The 21,588-nt window shown below is 33.7% G+C and overlaps 2 protein-coding genes across 2 annotated transcripts; one reads left to right on the plus strand and one right to left on the minus strand.

Moving 5' to 3' along the window:
* Positions 1–12,015: 12,015 nt before the first annotated feature.
* LOC107900896 (L10-interacting MYB domain-containing protein) lies at positions 12,016–15,530 on the minus strand. The gene is made up of 3 exons (XM_016826671.2): positions 15,289–15,530; positions 13,763–14,101; positions 12,016–13,672 (listed from the first exon to the last, which is right to left on the minus strand). Exons 2-3 carry the CDS (start codon positions 14,099–14,101, stop codon positions 13,055–13,057), a joined length of 957 nt encoding a protein of 318 aa, XP_016682160.2. The 5' UTR covers positions 15,289–15,530; the 3' UTR covers positions 12,016–13,054.
* A 2,077-nt stretch (positions 15,531–17,607) lies between these two features.
* On the plus strand, positions 17,608–20,265 carry LOC107900895 (transcription factor MYB17). Its single transcript, XM_041098283.1, has 3 exons — positions 17,608–18,480; positions 18,755–18,884; positions 19,287–20,265. The coding sequence occupies exons 1-3, from the start codon at positions 18,348–18,350 to the stop codon at positions 19,912–19,914; spliced, it is 891 nt and encodes a 296-aa protein (XP_040954217.1). The 5' UTR covers positions 17,608–18,347; the 3' UTR covers positions 19,915–20,265.
* Positions 20,266–21,588: the final 1,323 nt, after the last annotated feature.

A 21,588-nucleotide genomic window follows, 5' to 3' on the forward strand; every position in this document is an offset into this window, starting at 1 on the left:
TTTTTTACAAATAAGATCTGCCACAAAGTTACAATGCTGATTAGTCCAAATACAGGTAATAGAACGAAAGTTAACAAAGGCCTTAATACTTTCCTTAATCTGCTCGCCAATAATTGTCAAATCCCTTTTCTGGCCATTTATTTTGTTGACCAACCCTGCACTGTCTGACTTAAAAAGCACATCACCTTGAATATTAAGACGACACGCAATTTTAATACTTTCGTCAAAAGCATACCACTCAGCCTCCTCAATCGACAGCTGTATTTCTTTGAAGCCACCACCTCCACCAAAAAAAACCCGTCATCATCCCTTACAATAACCCCATATCCAGTTCTGTTATTCCCAATAGAAGCGTCAAAGTTAATTTTAATGCAGTTTTTTAGAGGTTTGACCCATTTTCTATCGTCAACCTGGGCAGATAACATCGGCATATTTAATAGGTTATGGATTCAGAATTCTTTACTGAACATACTGGCCTTATTCCATATGTCCTTTGCCTTATCTTCTTTTCCCCTAAAAACTCGATTGTTTTTGTTGTTCCAGCAATTCCACAGAATGGTCATAAAGTCCGCCATTGTTTTTTTGTCAAGAATTCTCAACATATCTTCCAGCTAGTCTATACATCTATCATACTCTTAGAAAAAATACTGTTGTCCAGACCGTCAAACATTAGAGTGGCCCTCGAATTCGAATAGTCTTTAAGGGCGTGGACGAGAGTCTCAAACTTGGCACCACACCTGGGACAAGCTTGACTAAAACCACTATGAATAGAAGCAATTTTGACGTTAGTAGGCAGGATCTCGTTACCCACATGCCAAGTGAACACACGGATCTTAGGAAGAGTGTCAAGTTTCCAAATCGCTATAAAAAAAACCTATGAGGACCAAACCCAATTTGCTTCAAAAGGAGCCAGGAGTAATTAGACTTCAATGTATATTCTCCTAAAGAATTGTGAAACCACACCATTCTATTGTTGTGATTCTCGTCCTCGATTGGTAAGTTACAAAATTTCTCCCCTAAATTTTGGCCATAAAGCTCCCGCACTTTACAAGTATTCCAGCTTCTACTTTCAACATGCCAAAGATCTCTAACACTGTGTTCATTATGGTTTAACATGTTTGACTTAATAGCTTCCCCATTTAGTCATTCCAACCCCCAATTAACAGTGCGAATATTAATACGGTCACCACAGCCAACTTGCCACTCGAATCCATCCTTGAAGGCATTAGATGCAGTAGCAATACTTCTCCAAGTAAACGAGGATCTATCGACTTTTTTAGAGTTGAAAATATTCCTAGCAGGAAAATATTTGGAACTGAGAACTTTATAACAAATAGTATATTTATTGTTAATAAGCCTCCTAACCTGCCGACCGAGAAGTGTCAAATTAAAAAGGTGGATATCCTGAAATCCGAGCCCTCCCATACCCTTAGGGTTGTTAACATTAATGGAAGACAATTAATAATGGTTGCCATTAACATTAATGGGAGACAATCAATAATGACAACCACCAACTTTGGAAAAGTGGCAAGGGATAATTTTTTTTTTGGACCTTGAGATAATGGGCTATTTATTGTTTGGTCCTTGAACCTCAACTATAAATAGGCCTTCTCATTTCTCATTTCTCATTTCAATTCATCCCAACCAATCTTTCTCTCTTAGTTTTCTCTCTTCTCTCATTTGAGAATTCTTAAGGAATTCTATTTGTTTGTAATATCTTGAAGATAGTAAAATTATCATCTGGTGTTAGTGCCCGAGCACGTAGGTATAATTTACCGAACTCGTTAAAACTCTTGTGTTCTTTCTTGTCCTATTTTTCTTTCAATATTTAAGGGTATAATAGTAGTATTTAATTGTGCTATTAAATTACTATAGAAGGGATATTCTGTCTAAGGAAAGACTTGGTATTTAAGAGATCCATGTGATCCACCTCTCTTTCCTGGGAATTGAACTTTGTGTGATTTTTAGTACAATAATTTACACGCTTCCGACCCTATTGGAACAACAAGTGGTATCAGAGCCGAAGGTTAATCGTAGTATGCTCTGTGGTTGCAGTTTAAACTGATCTTCCACATCAGAAAAGATTTCCTTAGGTATATATTGAAAGATTATGGAGAAAACGGTCGGTGTAGGAGCTTCAACATCGTCCATGTGGACAAGACCGACAATTGCAAATGCAAGATTGGCCGTGGAGATCTTTGATGGCACGGGCCATTTTGGTATGTGGCAAAGTGAGGTTCTAGATGCCCTTTTTCAGCAGGGTCTAGACATTGCCATTGATGAAGAGAAACCAGATGATGTACAGGAGAAAGATTGGAAGGCGATCAATCGGTTGGCATGTGGCACAATTCGATCATGCCTTTCTCGAGAGCAGAGGTATGCTTTTTCAAATGAGACTTCTGCAAATAAGTTGTGGGTGGTACTTGAAGAAAATTTTTTGAAGAAAAACAGTCAAAATAAGCTCCACTTGAAGAAAAGACTGTTTCGCTTCACTTACGTCCCAAGTACCACAATGAATGATCACATCACCAAATTTAATCAGTTAGTCACTGATTTGCTAAATATGGATGAGACATTCAAATATGAAGATTTGGCTTTGATGCTGTTGGGGTCACTTCCTGAGGAGTTTGAGTTCCTAGAAACTACTCTACTTCATGGCAGGAGTGATATATCTCTGAGCGAAGTCTGTGCGGCCTTATACAGTTATGAACAGAGAAAGAATGACAAACAGAAAAACTCAATCAGAGATACAAAAGCTTTAGTAGTCCGAGGTCGTTCATACACTCGGAAGAAAACTCAAAAGGGGAGATCAAAGTCAAAGTCCAGACTCGGGAAAGATGAATGTGCTTTTTGTCATGAGAAAGGCCACTGGAAGAAAAATTGTCCAAAGCTGAAGAATAAGGGAAAAGCTGCTGTAGATGCTTGTGTTGCTAAGCATGATACTAGTGACTCTGAACTATCACTGGTTGCATCATCATCGTCGTTCCATTCAGATGAGTGGATATTGGATTCGGGTTGTACCTATCATATGTCCCCTAACCGGGAGTGGTTCTCTGATTTAGTAGAACTAAATGGAGGAGTTGTTTATATGGGCAATGACAATGCCTGTAAAACTGTTAGGATAGGTTCAATCCAATTAAAGAATAAAGATGGATCAACCAGAGTTCTGACTGATATTCGATACGTGCCCAGTTTGAAGAAAAATCTCATCTCATTGGGAGCCTTGGAATCCAATGGTTCAGTTGTTACTATGAGAGATGGGGTTTTGAAAGTGACATCTGGCGCACTTGTGATATTGAAGGGCATCAGGAAAAATAACTTGTATTACTACCAAGGTAGTACAGTTATTGGAGCAGTCGCTGCAGCTTCCGGCAACAAAGAATTGGACTCAATATAGTTGTGGCATATGAAGTTGGGACATGCCAGCGAAAAATCCTTGTAAATTCTGGCAAAGCAAGGATTGTTGAAAGGTGTAAAGGCTTGCAAATTAAAATTTTGCGAGCATTGTGTTCTGGGAAAGCAAAAGAGAGTGAAATTCGGTACTGCTATCCATAATACAAAAGGTATTTTGGAATATGTTCACTCAGATGTGTGGGGGCCTTCCAAGACACCTTCATTGGGAGGAAAACACTACTTTGTTACTTTTGTTGATGACTTTTCCAGAAGAGTTTGGGTGTATACCATGAGAACTAAGGATGAAGTGCTTAGAGTTTTTCTTAAATGGAAAACTATGATCGGAAACCAGACTGACAAGAAAATCAAGCGGCTTAGGACGGACAATGGAGGGGAATATAAAAGTGATCCGTTCTTCGATGTGTGCCAAGAGTATGGTATTGTTCGACACTTCACAGTTAGGGATACACCACAGCAGAATGGATTGGCAGAGCGTATGAATCGAACATTGCTGGAGAAAGTTCGATGTATGTTGTCCAATGCTGGGTTGGGCAAGCAATTTTGGGCTGAGGCTGTGACATACGCTGGTCATCTTGTTAATCGTTTGCCATCATCTGCATTAGAAAGAAAAACTCCTATGGAGGTATGGTCTGGAAAACCGGCTACAGATTATGATTCCTTACATGTGTTTGGAACCACTGCATATTACCATGTGAAGGAGTCAAAGTTAGATCCGAGGGCAAAGAAAGCTCTCTTTATGGGAATCACTTCTGGAGTGAAGGGATTTCGTCTTTGGTGCTTAAGCACAAAGAAAATGATCTGTAGCAGAGATGTTACCTTTGATGAATCTGCCACATTGAAAAAGGTAGCAGATAAAGATATTCAGACGAACAATACTCCACAGCAGGTGGAGTGTACTCCAAAACAGGTGGAGTTTGAGCAGATGGGGATTTGCCCAGTTAATAAGTCTAATTCTCCAGCCACAATGGAGGAATTAGAGGTTGAAGAGGTTCTGACCCAAGAACCACTAAGTACACCAGAACCAGTTGCAGTTGCAAGGCCATGGAGAGAAATTCGTAAACCTGCTCGATTTACTGATATGGTGGCCTACGCCCTTCCCGTTGTTGATGATATTCCTATCACTTATCAAGAAGCAATGCAAAGCTTAGAAAGTGATAAATGGAAAAGCGCCATGGATGAAGAAATGCAGTCTCTCCGGAAGAACAATACTTGGGAGTTGGCAGAATTACCGAAAGGTAAAAGGGCAATCGGATGCAAGTGGGTATTCGCAAAGAAAGATGGATCTCCTAGCAAGAAGGATATTCGCTACAAGGCAAGATTGGTAGCTAAAGGCTACGCTCAGAAGGAGGGAATTGACTACAATGATGTATTTTCCCCTGTTGTGAAGCATTCCTCCATTAGAATTTTGTTGGCCTTGGTAGCACAGTTGAATTTGGAGCTAGCTCAACTTGATGTTAAGACGGCTTTCTTGCATGGTGAGTTAGAAGAGGAGATCTATATGACTCAGCCAGAAGGATACACAGATGCTGGTGGTAGAAATTGGGTTTGTAAGCTTAACAAATCGCTATATGGATTGAAGCAATCCCTGAGGCAGTGGTACAAGCGATTTGATAGCTTTATGAGAAGGCAGAAGTACACAAGAAGCAAATATGACAATTGTGTATATTTGCAGAAGCTGCATGACGGATCTTTCATTTATCTACTATTGTATGTTGATGATATGTTAATCGCTTCGAAGAGCCAAAATGAGATAGATAAGCTGAAGGCTCAGTTGAATCAAGAGTTCGAGATGAAAGATCTAGGTGAGGCCAAGAAGATTCTCGGCATGGAAATAAGTAGAGATAGACCGAGAGGCAAGCTCTGTTTAAATCAGAAGCAATATCTGGAAAAGGTATTACAATGTTTTGGTGTAAATGAAAACACAAAACATGTAAGTACCCCACTTGCTTCTCATTTGAAACTTAGTGCTCAATTATCTCCGAAGACTGAAGATGAAAGAGAATATATGGCGAAAGTCCCATATGCTAATGCAGTTGGGAGTTTGATGTATGCGATGGTGTGTACGAGGCCTGACATTTCACAAGCTGTTGGAGTTGTGAGCAGGTATATGCATGATCCTGGAAAAGGACATTGGCAAGCTGTGAAATGGAATCTACGGTATCTTCGAAAAACCGTAGATGTTGGTTTAATTTTTGAACAGGATGAAGCACTTGGTCAGTTTGTAGTTGGATATGTTGATTCCGACTTTGCTGGTGATTTAGATAAACGTCGTTCAACTACGGGGTATCTGTTTACTCTTGCGAAAGCCCCAGTGAGTTGGAAGTCTACCTTACAGTCTACAGTAGCTGTGTCTACTACAGAGGCAGAATATATGGCAGTTACAGAAGCTGTTAAGGAGGCTATTTGGCTTAATGGATTGTTGAAAGACTTAGGAGTTGTTCAAAGTCACATAAGTTTATATTGTGACAGTCAGAGCGCTATTCATTTAGCGAAAAATCAAGTCTATCATTCAAGAACCAAGCATATCGACGTAAGATATCACTTTGTGCGGGAAGTCTTTGAAAAAGGAAAAATTCTACTTCAGAAGATTCCGACAGCAGATAATCCCGCAGATATGATGACCAAGGTGGTAACAACAATCAAGTTTAATCATTGTTTGAACTTGATTAACATCCTGAGAATTTGAGCACCTTCAGGTGTATGGCGCTCGAGAGCGCATTTGTAGGCACTACAAAAGATAGCTTTATCGAATTTGGGGAGTTGAAGGAAGTGTGTGAAGATGTGATTATCCTAATCAAATCTTCAAGGTGGAGATTGTTAACATTAATGGAAGACAATTAATAATGGTTGCCATTAACATTAATGGGAGACAATCAATAATGACAACCACCAACTTTGGAAAAGTGGCAAGGGATAATTTTTTTTGGTCCTTGAGATAATGGGCTATTTATTGTTTGGTCCTTGAACCTAACTATAAATAGGCCTTCTCATTTCTCATTTCCCATTTCAATTCATCCCAACCAATCTTTCTCTCTTAGTTTTCTCTCTTCTCTCATTTGAAAATTCTTAAGGAATTCTATTTGTTTGTAATATCTTGAAGATAGTAAAGTTATCATCTGGTGTTAGTGCCCGAGGACGTAGGTATAATTTACCGAACCTCGTTAAAATTCTTGTGTTCTTTCTTGTCCTATTTTTCTTTCAATATTTGAGGGTATAATAGTAGTATTTAATTGTGCTATTAAATTACTATAGAAGGGATATTCTGTCTAAGGAAAGACTTGGTATTTAAGAGATCCATGTGATCCACCTCTCTTTCCTGGGAATTAAACTTTGTGTGATTTTTAGTACAATAATTTACACGCTTCCGACCCTATTGGAACAACAAGGGTGACACAACTTCTTCTAAGATAGCATTGTCTAAAATTTACCCCGATCTTTGCTAAACTACCAAACTCTACTTATTTTTGTTTGCATATTTTCGACAACACCCTTAAGAGAAAGAAAAATTGACATTGCATATGTTGGTAAAGACTGGAGAATTGCCTTAATAAAAATCTATTTGCCTCTAAATGATAATAGCCTCTTTGTCCAGCTATTAATTCTGCATGACAATCGATTGTTAATCTCATGAAAAGCCAAGGATTTTTTCTTACCAATAGGTAGGGGGAACCCTAAATAGTTATCCAGTTTCTCCACAACTTCTATATTTAGTAACTCACCAATTCTCTAGACCTTTGCGCAATTGAAGTGTTTTGGCTAAAAATAACCATGGACTTACTAAAATTTATCAACTGTCTAGAAACAGTAGTAAAATCTTTTAAAATATTAAGTAAAGCAACAACATCACAATTTTTATTTTTAACAAAAATAAGGGCATCGTCTGCAAAAAAAAAAGGTGGTTAATTCTAGGGCCATTGATACTAGCCCAGATACCGCGTAAGACATTATTCTCTTGAGCATGAAGAAACATTCTCGAGAGTGCTTCCATGCAAAATAAAAACAAATAAGGGGAGAGGGGGTCTCCTTGACGAAGTCCCTTTTCAAGAATAATAACATCAGGCAACGTATTGTTACACTTAACAATATAACGGACAGGTCGAACACAATTCATGATTTTTTGCCCAACTATTACCGAACCCCATCTTCAACATTACCGCCTCCAAGAAGTCCCACTTCACTCGGTCGTAAGCTTTGCTCATATCGAGCTTAACAATGAGGCCTTTATTGGAACCATTTTTGGAGCTTTAAAGATAGTGCAGTAATTCGTGACCGATCAAAATATTGTCATGTATCATTCTCTCAGGGAAAAACGCGCTCTAATTTGGGCTTATACAATTAGGGAGAACAACTTTGATTCGGTTGCCAAGTACTTTGGAGAAGACCTTATAAATGAACCTGCATAAGCTAATCGGATGGTTATTAGTAATGTCGTTAGGATCACGAATTTTAGGAATAAGAATTATCATAGTTTCATTTAGAGGGGAAACATCTTTATTCCCGTTTAGAATCTCAAGGCAAAACTGAATAGTATCTCTGCCAACAATTTTCCAGTTGTACTTAAAGAAGTTCCCCTAGAGACCATCCACTCCAGAGGCCTTTCTAGGATCCATCTGCTTAATGGCTTGGACGATTTCACTCTCCGTGTAGACCTCTGCAAGCCAATTATTGGATTCTTTGGTAACACACTCCTTGATATTATTCAAAACATGGATATAATCAACATGGTTATTAGACCGAAACAAATTACAGAAGTAGTTTTTAGCAACATTGCAAATGTCTTTATTATCCATCCCCCAGTTTCCATTTGAGTCTTTTAGCCTTTCAATATTGTTTTTCTTCAGTTGACTAGTAGCTCCCGCATGGAAGTAACGAGTATTTCTGTCACCCTCTTTTAACCAAAGAGACCGTGCTCTTTGGGACCAATATTTCTCTTCCTTTGCATAGAGATGATTGAGTCTACTTTGGGTTTCTTTCAAAACTGACGTACTGTTAATTCCTTGTGGCGAGTCGATGATCCTATCAATCTTGTATTTCAGTTTTCAAATGTCTTTCTTCATCTTATTATATTTACCACGTTACCATGGACCCATCAAAAGACACATATTATCAAGCTTATCCACAAAGTTGTTATCACTGTATTGCCATGCGCCTTTAATAATATTCTTTGCTTTCACATCAGTAGCGCAACACACATCAAACTTGAAACTAAGCTTGGGGTCTATATTTTGCATCTTAGGCTTGCAGCCCTAAGTAGGTAAATAATACTCTTATTTAAATGTTTTAAGGATGATAAAAAATTCTTAATTATTTTTTTATATCATTACTCTGGCCAAGTGGTCACGTATCATATGGTTCTAAATTTTTTTTAAAAATCTAAGCCTTTTAAGGCATAAATGAGGTTATAGATTAGGATTAATTTAATTTTTCTTAAAATAAATAAAGTAATTTAGTTTTTATATAGAATAAATGAAGTAATATAATATTAAGATGCAAGAGTTGAAATGTGTTCAAGCTTATTTGGAACTCTAGATTTGTCAATATCATTTTCATCTCTAAAGTTAAGAATATTGACAAAGATATATTGCCATGACTGGATCCCTCGACAACATGATAGGAGGACCAACCAAGATAGTAGGTCGAAGAGGAAAAATAGTTGAACTACTACATTGATGGCTTTAAGTTTGGCTGGAGAGTTTAGGATGATCAGGAATAACCTTGCTAATGTACTCATCGATAGCTTGATAGTTTGCTACATTCTCGTACTACATTATACTCCTTCGCCAAATAGAATTGCTTATGGCATGTCCAATTGAACCATTTCATATGTACCTTTCAGGCTTAAAAGTTACTATCCTAGATGATTTTCTCATATATGCTTAGTTTGCCGACCTAAAGTTGGACCCACTCTACATGCTCCTTGGCCAATATTGATTTTGCCCCTTAAGATTTATCATCTAGAACTACTCAATGTCTTGGGGATGCTTCGAAATTTATTGGATGGACCTAAATTGGCAATTTACCTAATCAAGGTGCTACCACTCCACGATGTACATAACAAGTGATGGGCATCTACTTCTTGAATAAAGCATATCGTCGGAAAACAATCTCCAATATGGTGGCAAACACTACGTTGTTCAAGTATGGTATATACTAGAATTGCAAAAATATACAAATACATTTATATTCATTAATAGGAATACAAAATTTCATTGAATGTGAATGCAACATCAACATACCTTTATACTGACTCTTCTACCATTTTCTTGACTCATCTATGTCAAATCCCTCCTATAGCAAGTATGGTCCAAGCGATCTCTAAATCTATTTTAATATCCAATACAATAGAATATAGTCATGTCCATGTTTGCAAGAGCAAGCAACAACCATTTACTTTGCCGATTAGTTCACAAATTGTCTTACAAAACGCTCTATAAAAATATGCTAGAGTAGTAGAACCTCGACTTAATCTATCAACAACCTTAAAATAGTCAAATAGAGGAAGATACATGGTATGGACCTTACAGAGAGATAGAGCATCTAAGCTTTGTTTGTATCAATCCATCTCCTCCACAATGGCATGTAATGTAGGGTTCAATTTGATAAGCTTTTCCAACCATATATATTTCACTCAACACTCGTCTAAATCATTCTCTATTTCTCCCTTGATGTCACGACATCCAACAACCAACTACACTCGTACTTCGGATTGATGCAACTAGTTGCGAATACCGCCTCCTTATTAATTAGAAGGTTGGTTATTAAAGTAGTATCTTGTAGCATAATGATCGTCTACTCTCATAAAAAATGAAATGCAAATGTTTTCAGTTTCCATCCATCAATGGTGGTAACCATCTCTAGAATAATATTGAACTTTGCCATTAATGATACCACATATGAATTGACATCCTTCAGGCATTCTACAAAACAAAGATCGGGCTCCAAGAATTTTAAATTATGTCAGGTCCAGAGAATTCAACTTATCGACTATTAAGAAAAATCACAAAAACAATATTAATTTTACAAAATCTTAAAAACATTTTAGCACAAAAAAAATAAAAAATTTAAGTTGAAGATTTCACTATATTGACGATTTAATTGACAATGTGTTTGGCTATTTTTAAAAACACAAAGTAAAAAAGAAAAAAAAAAGAAGTTTTTCTAGAAGGGTTTGAACAAATTTTGAGTGGAAAGAAAGGAGGAATATTTAAGTTTTTATAGGATGGAAGTCGACAACCATGAAAGTCAACTTTCATTATATTTAGGGCCAGTTTTTCATTACTTTTGAAAAGTGCTTTTGAAAAGTGTTATGGAAAAGTACTTTTGAGAAGTGCTTTTGAAAAATTTGAGTGTTTGGTATTGCTGTCAAAAAGTGCTTTTGAAGAATAAAATGTCCATTTTAGACATGATATTATAAAGTAACAAATATGTATTTAAATAATGTTCAAATTAGTTAATATTATGATATTTTAGCAAAAATATAAAAAATAATTTATTATAACTTATTGTTAATATTTTAATATATAATATTAATTTTAAATATTTCTAAGTAATTAATATTAATTATTTATTAAATTTAATTAGAATATAAACTATATTTAAATATTTAAATATAATAATTAAATATTTGTAATTAGATATTGACACAATTGTATTATTATAAAAATTATTTTTTATTTTTAATTAATGCTTTTAACATATTTGTATTATTTTATTTTTAAATGTATTTGAATATATAACTCATATTAGATATTAACATAATATAGAAAACATAAACCTAACAAATTAAAATATTACATATATTTGGATTAAAGTTTTAAAAAGGGATAATATTTATATACCAACTATAAATGCTAAAAATTTACAGCAGCGTTTACAATTTAAAGTGAATTCATTAAACTAGAAGCTATAACATCTCTTGTTAATTCCATTTCAAAACCGCTTGAATTGTTTGATTCACCGTCATCATCACTATCATCATCGTAGTCATCATCATCATCATTTTCTCGACCATGCGCATTTTCTGAATCAATAATATTCTCATATGCCCAGTTAATATCTTCGTATTCCAAAAAATCTGCATCATTTCGACCGACATATTTTCGGATAAAATTGTGTATCGTCATTGTAGCAACAACGATCATCGTTTTCTTTTCAAAACTATAACTTGGCATATCCCTTAAAAAGGCCCATTTTTTTTCAAAACACTAAAAGTTCGTTCAATCACACTATGTAATGATGAATGTGAATGATTGAATATCTCTTCTTTACCAGATATCGGTCTACCTCTACGAAAGTCAGGTAAATGATATCGCTGACCTCTATAGGGTCCAAGATAACCTTTCATTTGAGGATATCCAGAATCAACAAGATAATATTTTCCTACAAGTCATAATATAACAAACAATTAATTCAAGAATTTTTTTTATAAAAATTATCAATTAAATAACTTATACTTTATTATTTAAAAAATCACATATAAATAAAATATCTAACCATTTGGTGGGTGCGGAAATTTGTATTTTGGATATCGAATTGCATCAAGAAATATTCTAGTGTCATGTGCCGGTCCTTCCCATCCAGCCATGACAAATGTAAAACACATTAAAATCACATACTGCCATAACATTTTGAGTCGGGATACCTTTTCTTCCAATATAGGGAATTTGTTCATTTGGTGGAAGAATACCCGCAATGTGAGTATCATCAATTGCACCTATGTAATCCTGAACAAATAATCATATTACTCTCGTGCATATTTTTAGTTGACCAAATATATCAAACTATAATAATATAAAATTTAATTTTAACCTTAAAATGCGGCATAAATCTAGAATCTTTAAGTATTTGTTCGAGTATTGAGCTAAAAAAAGGATCTTCAGGTGCAATTAGATCAGTGACCATCCTTGAAATTTTCTCAAGCACAATTGCAAAGTGTCGACTTATTGTTGATCCAGACCTTTGAAATCTTTCTCGACATTGGGAAACTTTTGCTCTGGTGCCCAAGATGTATAAAAAAATTCCCAACATTTCACTAGAAGATATGTTTCTTGAAGTTTGCAAGTTGTATCTTGTCTCCAAAACTCTCAACAAACTTGTGAATACCATTTTAGACATCCTAAAATTAATCATACAACGTGATTCGTGACCGTCAAGGATCTCTCGAATCCATGTCTCACCTGACTGTTTTGAATCCATGCATGGTTGCCTCAATATATACTTCTCGTAATATAATTGCACGGAAGAAGATGCAACAATAAATAATCGTTTAAAACATTATATGCGTTGTAAAATCTCTTTCTTTTCTCTTTTTTCATCACTTTCATCACCGCTATAATCGTCAACTATACTTATCACCTGTGAAAAAATTTACGTTGTAAAATAATATATAAACAATTATTGATAAAACTAATTTAATAAAAATAAGTAGAACATAAATTCAATATCTAAAGACCAAACATAAACAACTATTAATTGAACTAGATTACCCATAAATAAGTAGAACATAAATTCAATATCCAAAAACCAAACATAAATAACTATTGATAAAACTAGCTTAGCATTGTCAGCTAGTCACATAATAGATATCTTTGAACCCTAGAAGATCAAAAAATTTTCAACTATCCTCCATTTCCATCTTAAGCTACAAAGCTCTAATCTTGGGATTAATTGATAAAAACATAATTCGCTTGTCCTTATTGAGCAGTAATTTAAGTGCGAAAAAGTATAGCGGACTAGCTTTTGGAACTTCTTCCGACATGCTGTCAAGCATTTTGACTACTTGTGGAATACCATATGGATCCATAACAAGAGTCAAACTAGATGTGGCTTGACTCATATTGTCAGTTGCACTGCATAATTTTTCTATTTGACTAGACAATCTTGCAATCGCTCCAATTTGCTTTGAAGATTTCTTTCTTCTAGTTTTAAAACGTGAACTTGATATCTCAGGGTTTTTTCTTTTTTGACCGTTTCCATCAATTTGAACATCATTTGAGATGTGAACATCATTTGAAATGTGAACATCATTTGAAATGTGAACATCATTTAAAATGTGAACATCATTTCTCATATTTTCTTCTTCATTCTCTTCAGGTATTTTGTTGTTAACATCCTCAAAAAAATCACTACGGAGTGTACCAGAAGAAGGTTCCCATGCTTTATCACCTGTTGCAACTATCCCCATGAACATTTGGTCCAACTTCGCTTCGAATTCAGGATCAATGCCCGATGTTCTAAATTTTTTAGCTTCAGGCACAACCTACATATAAAATGATAGTTTAGTAACAGTAATTATCAATAACCTCATAAATAAGGAAAAAATAAAAAATATTAAGAATTATTAATGCACCTGGAGCCTACTGTCCCACCAATCATCCGATGCATCAACAGTTCTTTTTATAGGATTCCACCCTAGACCAGTATCTTCGCTTTTAAGTTTCTTCCAAGCTTTCCATTCTTTTTTTAGGGCATCCCACCTATTTTTAAGTTGTCTTTGTGAAAAACCCTTGCCCGTTTCTTTCTCAAAAGTGGTCATTATTTTCAACCATCCATTTTTTGTGAAATGAGTACCAGGCCTATTGCCTTTCAATATCTCTTTAATACAAATATCACAAAATATTTCAGTCAATCTCTTATCCCACATTGCATTCACTTTTTCATCACTAACTTCAACCGCCGAAGTACTCATCTATTGTGTATACGAACAGATTCGTTTCAGCCAGTAAAACAATCAAGAAAATCAAATGTCACATAAGTATATTTATTTACATATGTATCAAAATTTTAACTGTATGCATGAACAAATAACAGTAAAAGATATGTATGTCCTTATTCTAAGGGAAACATCTATTTTTTGTATCAATTAACTATTTAAAAAAATATTATGGGTGACTCCATTTTGATATACTCTCCCACCATTAATTAATAATAATAGCAGAATATACACATTAGTCTTATATATAGGTATAATATTAAAATAACCAACAGAACCGAAAATGCTACTCAACAAAGAAAGAGAAAGATAAAAGAAGCAACTTTTTCTTAAAACGCTTCATTTTCATATTCGGTATTTTAATTTTCGTTTGGGAATAAAGCTTAGAGTTTCAATTTTGAATTTGAATTTCTGTTCCTGTTGTTAGAAAAAAAATATGTAGAAATTTTAAGCATGGCTGAAATTTTGGGAACTCAAATCTGTTTACAGCTTGTAACTATAGTCAAAAGAAGAATCAAGAAGGTGGCGTTCCTTTGTTCCCAGGAGAATCTCTGCGTTTTGTTTGAGAAAGAATAGTTTTCCTTATTTGAGGTTGGAACCTCAAGCTTTGAGGAGTGGTTTTAATGGTCAAAGAGTGGTTTTTTTTAGAGAAAAGAAGTCTAAATTAGAGGGTTCTGTCAAGTTCCCATTAAAGCACAGGTTGGTTTAATTAACTTTTTTTTTTAAATTTTAGAACTCTTTTTTTGGTCCAAAGGTATGGGTATTTTCTGGTTTATTTTATGAACTTTCTTATTTTGAATTTCTTTGTAATTTTAGCTATAGGTAGTTCTTAGTTTAGTTTTCACATGCCAAAGGTCAAATCTTCATATAGAAATTTTACTTCTATTACCAAATAGATTTTTCCTTTTCTGGAAGGGTTAATTAGTATGATTTTTTTATGTTTAACACTCATTTTTCCCTGTACTTTGATCTGTTGCAGAGGATTAAAACATAACATTCTAATTGGTTTCTCTCTTTTATTGCTTCAATGTCTATATTTTTCTCAATAACCTCATAAATAAGGAAAAAATAAAAAATATTCAGACTTTCCCAAGACATCACCAGCAGTAAAAGAAATGTGAGAAAAAATGGAGTTACCCAGACGAAAAAAAAGATAAACTCACCGGTGGTGGGGAGAAGAGGAACAAAGTACCAGAGGCTTTTGAGAAGTGGAGAAGAGGAACAAAGAACAAGCACCAGTAGAGGAACAAAGAACCAGCAAGCAAAGGAACACCAGCACTAGCAGAGAACCAGCATGGAACAAAATTTGGAGGAAAAAAAGTAGCCTCGGGAACACCAGCACCAGCAAAGAAGAACTAGCCTTATTTTCTTTCTCAAATGTGTGTGGCTAAAAATGTAAAAGAACAACCCAAAAGTACTTTTTAGGGTTTTTTACTAGGCTAAAATTTTTTTTACTGAAATAGGTGTTAGAAAATTTATTTACGAAAATGAGTTACTTTTTTTATTGGTGCTTATCTTAGAGGCGTCAATGAATAAAAAGTTATTAATTTTTTTAAATAAAATATTATTTTTTTAAAAAAATTAAATAAAAATACGGATCAAAATACGATCAACGAGTCAAAGGGGAAAATGAGTCGAGTGGCACCTCATAGAGAGGCACCATTAAAGGCGCCTCATAAGGAGGCACCATTAAAAGTGCCTCATAGGGAGAGGCGCCAATGGGTAATTTTGTATGTATATTGTAACTTTTTGTATGAATATTATAATTTTGTATGAATATTGTAATTATTTTATAATTAATTTTGTATTTATAGTTTTGGATTAGTATTTTGTATGAATAGTGTAATTTTTTGTATGAATATTGTAATTTTTTATGAATGTTGTAATTATTTTATAATTAATTTTGTATTTATAGTTTTAGATTAGTATTTTGTATGAATATTGTAATTTTGTAATTTTGTATGAATATTGTAATATTGTTTGTATGAATATTGTAATTTTGTATGAATATTGTAATATTGTTTGTATGAATATTGTAATTTTGTATGAATATTATAATTATTTTATAATTAATTTGTTAGTAATTTAGGATTATGTTATAAATTTTTGTGTTTGTAATTATTTAAAATTTAATTTATTAGTAATTTAGGATTAAGCTATAAATTGTTGTGTTTAGTTTAGTATTTGGTGAGTTTAACATAAAAGTTTATAAAAAAATTAAAAATCATTTTATTAAAAGTTTAATTATAACTGACTTTTTTAATCATATAGTTGTTGTTAACTCATTTAATTTTTATATAATGTAACATTTATATTATGTAATTTTATTTGATTTTGTATTTATTTAACAGTATTTATTAATTTTTTGAAACAAATTTTTACATAAAATAATACCATTAGCGCCTCTCAGATAGGCACCACCATTGGCGCCTCTGAGATAGGCGCCAATACTATGTATTATAAGGGTCATATACTGACCCGAGAAAATATTTAATTATATTTTATAATTTTTTTTATATAAAATATTCATTGGCGTCTATCTAATAGGCGCTATTAAAAAAGAAAAAAATTAATATTTTTTTATTCATTAGCGCCTCTTAGATGGGCTTCAATGAAAAAAATACCTTATTTTCGTAAATAAGTTTTCTGGCACCCTATTTTAGTACATAAATTTTTTTTAATCCATTTTAATAAAAAACCCTACTTTTTAGCTGGAAAAGCTAAATTTTTCTACTTTTCATCTGCTGAAAAGCACTTGCAATAAGTTAAAATTTTAGTACCAAATGAAATGGGTTCTTTATTACTTTTGATGAAAAATTGCTTTTTTCATATAAAGCATAGGAAAACGAGGCCTTAATTTGGTTGATTGGTTGGTTCAAGAGTTAAATAAATTCTATGGTCAAACCTCTCAACTCTAAATTTGTCGTCTTCGTGTGATGAGGTACTTTGTATGTACATTATAGGACTAACTTGTGACATGCATGATATGGATTAATGTATTTGATATAACATTGAGTTAGATATTTGTGGGTGTTAAAATAATTATAAAAAATCATATTCTAAAAAATAAATTTCTTATACACATAATAATAAATAATATTAAATTTATATTATAAACCTATAAAAACAAATAATTGCATAAATAATAGTAAAGTATACACCCCATTATTCGCTTGTTAAAGTCAAAAAAAAATCCATGCTCTCTAAATAGAAAGAAAAGCTAAAGAGAAAATAGACAATAAACAATAGATATTAGATATGGACACATGACATTATCTGTAACAACATCTTTCGTCCATTTTCCATAAATCAAAGTCCAAGGTCCAAACATGCACAGCAAAATCTCTCTTCCCACTTGACATGATGTGTTGTTTGACTTTGCATTGACCACATTTATTTCTCCTTCAATGCTGAAAAGACTTACCATTCCTTTTCTATTTAGCATCTCAGTCCCCCAGTAAACAGTATAAGATTCTTGGTTCAACTTGTTCTTCCTTCATTTTCTCGCTAAACAAACAAAAACAAAATGTGGGGGTGAATTATTTCAAGGTGATGCATGTCCTTTTCATAGCCATTACTCCCTCTCTTTCCCCATAAATGTTTCCATGTCCTATGTCTGATAGAATCTGCCATTAATGGTTTTTCCTTTTCATCTTCACTGCCCTCTCTTTGTTTTGTTTTATTTTTTTTCAATTTCATTTTTTTTCCAGTTCTATGAAACTAATAAAAGAAACACCTCAAAAGAAGGAACCCCCCACCCTCATTTACTCTCTTCACTGTTGTTTTTTGTCATTATTTTTCTGTCTCAATGATGATTTTTCAAGGTTCAGGTTTCTTTAATGTTTATGATGTATTCGTCAACCATCAATAGTTTCACTGTTGTTTTTTTAGCAACAGAAGCCAGCTTGAAACTCACTGATGATGGCATCGCATCCCCACTTCATATCGTATTTATTTCTTTGATAATCACTTTCGATTTGCCTAGATAAGATCAAAACTCGCATTTAAAGCAGATCTCTCTCTCTCTCTCTTGTTCAATTTCTTTATATGATTTAACTTCACAACACACTTGTCACTCAAAAATCACAAAAACTCAGTGAACTCAGTGAAGTTACTTTAAAAAAAAAATCATGCCTATGTTTTATTATGTTGAATTTAGTGTGTAGTGTGAAGGTGATTGTGGCTTGAAAACAGTATTCATAAAAGGAACAAAAAAAAAAAGATGGGGAGGACACCATGTTGTGACAAGAAGGGGTTAAAGAAAGGGCCATGGGCACCTGAAGAAGATGAGATCCTTACAAATTATATCAAGAAACGTGGCCATGGAAGCTGGCGATCGCTTCCTAAACTTGCAGGTGTTTTTTGCTCACCTTTTTGGCCTTATGACTTGAGTACCAAGAAAACCCTTTTTATTCTTCTTCTTTAAAAGCATTTTGGAAGTTTTCCTTCAGGACCAAAGGGGAGTTCATTCGGATTTCCTATACACTAGTATATAATTGGGTTTCGTTTTTTTTTTTTTTTGAGTTTACTGATATTTCAAGTTGATGGGCGTGTTTCGATTTAGAGCTAAGTGTAACTTGGTGTGCTATTTCTCTGTTGGCTTATGTTTAAACTCATGGGGGTTTACAGGTCTTCTTCGGTGCGGCAAGAGTTGCAGGCTTCGATGGACGAACTATTTAAGACCAGACATAAAACGGGGTCCCTTTACCCTTGAAGAGGAGAAGCTTGTCATTCAGCTTCATGCCATTCTTGGAAATAGGTATTTCTTTCTTTTATAGTTGGGATTTTATCAGCCTTCTTTAGAATACGAAACAGACTTGTAGGAATCGGGAGAGTAAAATTGGGTTAAATTTGAGTATACTTAGGGATATTCAGATAATCGAATATTAATATCCATACTTAGAGATGGATGGCAACTCAGTTAAGAAATGACTGCGGATTCATTTTTGTATAAAATACCAGATATTATTACATATTTTATCATTTTATAATTTCATGTAAAATCTAAAAAAATACATTTATTATTTTAGCTAAAATATTATTTTATATGTATTTGTTATATGATTTTTTAATAACATATAGCAAAAAAAATAATGAAATCTATGCAAGACGGGTGGTGAATTTGTGGCTTTTTAACTGAATAGCACATGATGAATTTCAGGTGGGCGGCCATTGCTGCTCAGTTACCGAGAAGAACGGATAATGAGATTAAGAACCTATGGAACACTCACCTCAAGAAACGACTGCTTTGTATGGGTCTCGATCCACAAACTCACAAGCCCTTTACCCCTTGCGGCGGTCCAACCGTAGCTGCCCCGACGTCTCCCGCCACTCGCCACATGGCTCAATGGGAGAGCGCTAGGCTCGAAGCGGAGGCTCGCCTTTCTAAGGAGTCATTGCAAACAAATTCGCCACCAATTGCAAAACCGGACTCTGATCATTTTCTACGGTTATGGAATTCGGAAGTCGGTGAATCGTTCCGGAAGATAAATACGGAATATAAAACTGTGTATCCTTGTCCAAGCCCAATATCGCAGACATCTTCATCAACAAAATGTGGATCGGTTTCGGCCGTCACGATGGATGTTTGCCCCAACATAGCAGGGTCATTGAACCCTGCAAGCAATCCAATCGAGGAAACAGAGTGCAAGAGCTTTATCAAGTCTTGCATTGAGGAACCATCGGATTCGTCGTGTTCGAGCGAGTCCGAAGATTCATCCGACACTGCACTGCAATTGCTGTTGGATTTCCCCATTAACAATGACATGAGTTTCTTGGAAAATTGTTGATAGTGAAGGCATGATATGATTGATAGAATGTTTGCCTGAATTTTGGTTTGGCTTATAGTGCCAAAGGTAGGTTATTGCCTAGTGGCTCAACTTTTTTGGTATGCTAGGTGATTTAAACCATTGAAGACAGTTTATTAATATTATATATGGTAGTAGTAAATATGAATATTATTATGAAAGCCAAATGATGCTTTTTTCCTTAAGTTATTTCAGTGCGTGCATTACACGTAACTGTATCCAATGACGTTCACCCCCTATAAAAATACTTACTAAATGTTCTGCTATGAAATTATGATTTTATGTTATCTTTATTTTTTTTAATAGGAGAATGATAAATTAATTTTTTCTTTCTTAGTTTTTAGCATTTTTAGTTGAATTTAAATTTGTTTAGATGAAAAAATTAAAATTTAGGAGAAAAAAATTAATTTATCATTCTTCTATTGAAAAGAGATAGGGATGACGTAAAATTACAGTTTCATAAGAGAATGGATTAATTGTAATTTCACGTCATCTTTATCTCTTTCCAATGAGAGAATAACAAATCAACTTTTTCCTCCTGATTTTTTAGCATTTTTAGTTGAATTTGAATTTTTTCAGGAGGAAAAATTTGATTTGTCGTTCTCCTATTAGAAAGAGATAGGGATTACGTTGAATCACAGTTTCATTCAATCTTTTTTCTGTTTCCTTGACCTCAAATTCGAGTCAACGAGCACAACAATTGGAGTGAAAACCTAACTTATCATTTAGCGTCTGAAATGACTTAACGGAAAATAAATCTTTACCTTTTTAAAAATATTAATCAAACTTATTTATATTTTTACATAAAAATTAATTTGAATATAAAATATAATTTTTAGGCACCAATAAAATAGTATCACATCATTTAATTTTAAAGATAATAGAATATTATTATACACTCATCTATATTTAATACACTCATCTATATTTACTATCTTTTCCAATTTAATTTAACTTTAATTAAAGTGCTTAAAATAATTAATTTTTAAAATTATAATTGTTTTCTTTCAGGAATTAATATTTTTTTATTTTTGTACAACTAATTTAAAAAAATAGTTTCTAGATAATGGATTTTTTCTTTTTTCTTTTAAATTGTTTTCTATTTCATGTTATACATTTTTTAAAAGTAAAAATTATATTGTATTGAATATTCAATTATAAGAATTGTGTAAATTTTAAAATTTCTATGTCATTTTGATTTTTTTTATTTTAGATACTTATTTTTTTATTTTAAAAAACTAAAGTTAGAGCAGGTTGAATATGGATTGGTATATAATAAGAATTTCAGGTCTTTAAAATATGGATTTTTTTACTGAAATAGGCCAATTTTTTTTGTACTAAAATAGGTCGTCAAAAAGATTATTTACGAAAATGGTATACTTTTTGTATTGGCGCCTATCTCAGAAGCACCAATGAATTAAAAACTATTAAAATTTTTTTGAATAAAATATTTTTTATTTTTTAAAAATATTTAAATAAAAATACGGGTTAAAATACGGTCAACGAGTCAAAGGGGAAAATGGGTCGGGTGGCGCCTACCTGCCTCATAGGGAGGCGCCAATGGGTGGCCTTTTGCCCACCGCTGCACCGCTGCAAGAGCAGCATGGTGTTGTCCCTTCAACACCATAATTTTCAGCCTATAAGTAAATGGTCCCC

The sequence above is a fragment of the Gossypium hirsutum genome, chromosome D08 (assembly GCF_007990345.1).
Source record: "Gossypium hirsutum isolate 1008001.06 chromosome D08, Gossypium_hirsutum_v2.1, whole genome shotgun sequence".
NCBI lineage: Eukaryota > Viridiplantae > Streptophyta > Magnoliopsida > Malvales > Malvaceae > Gossypium > Gossypium hirsutum.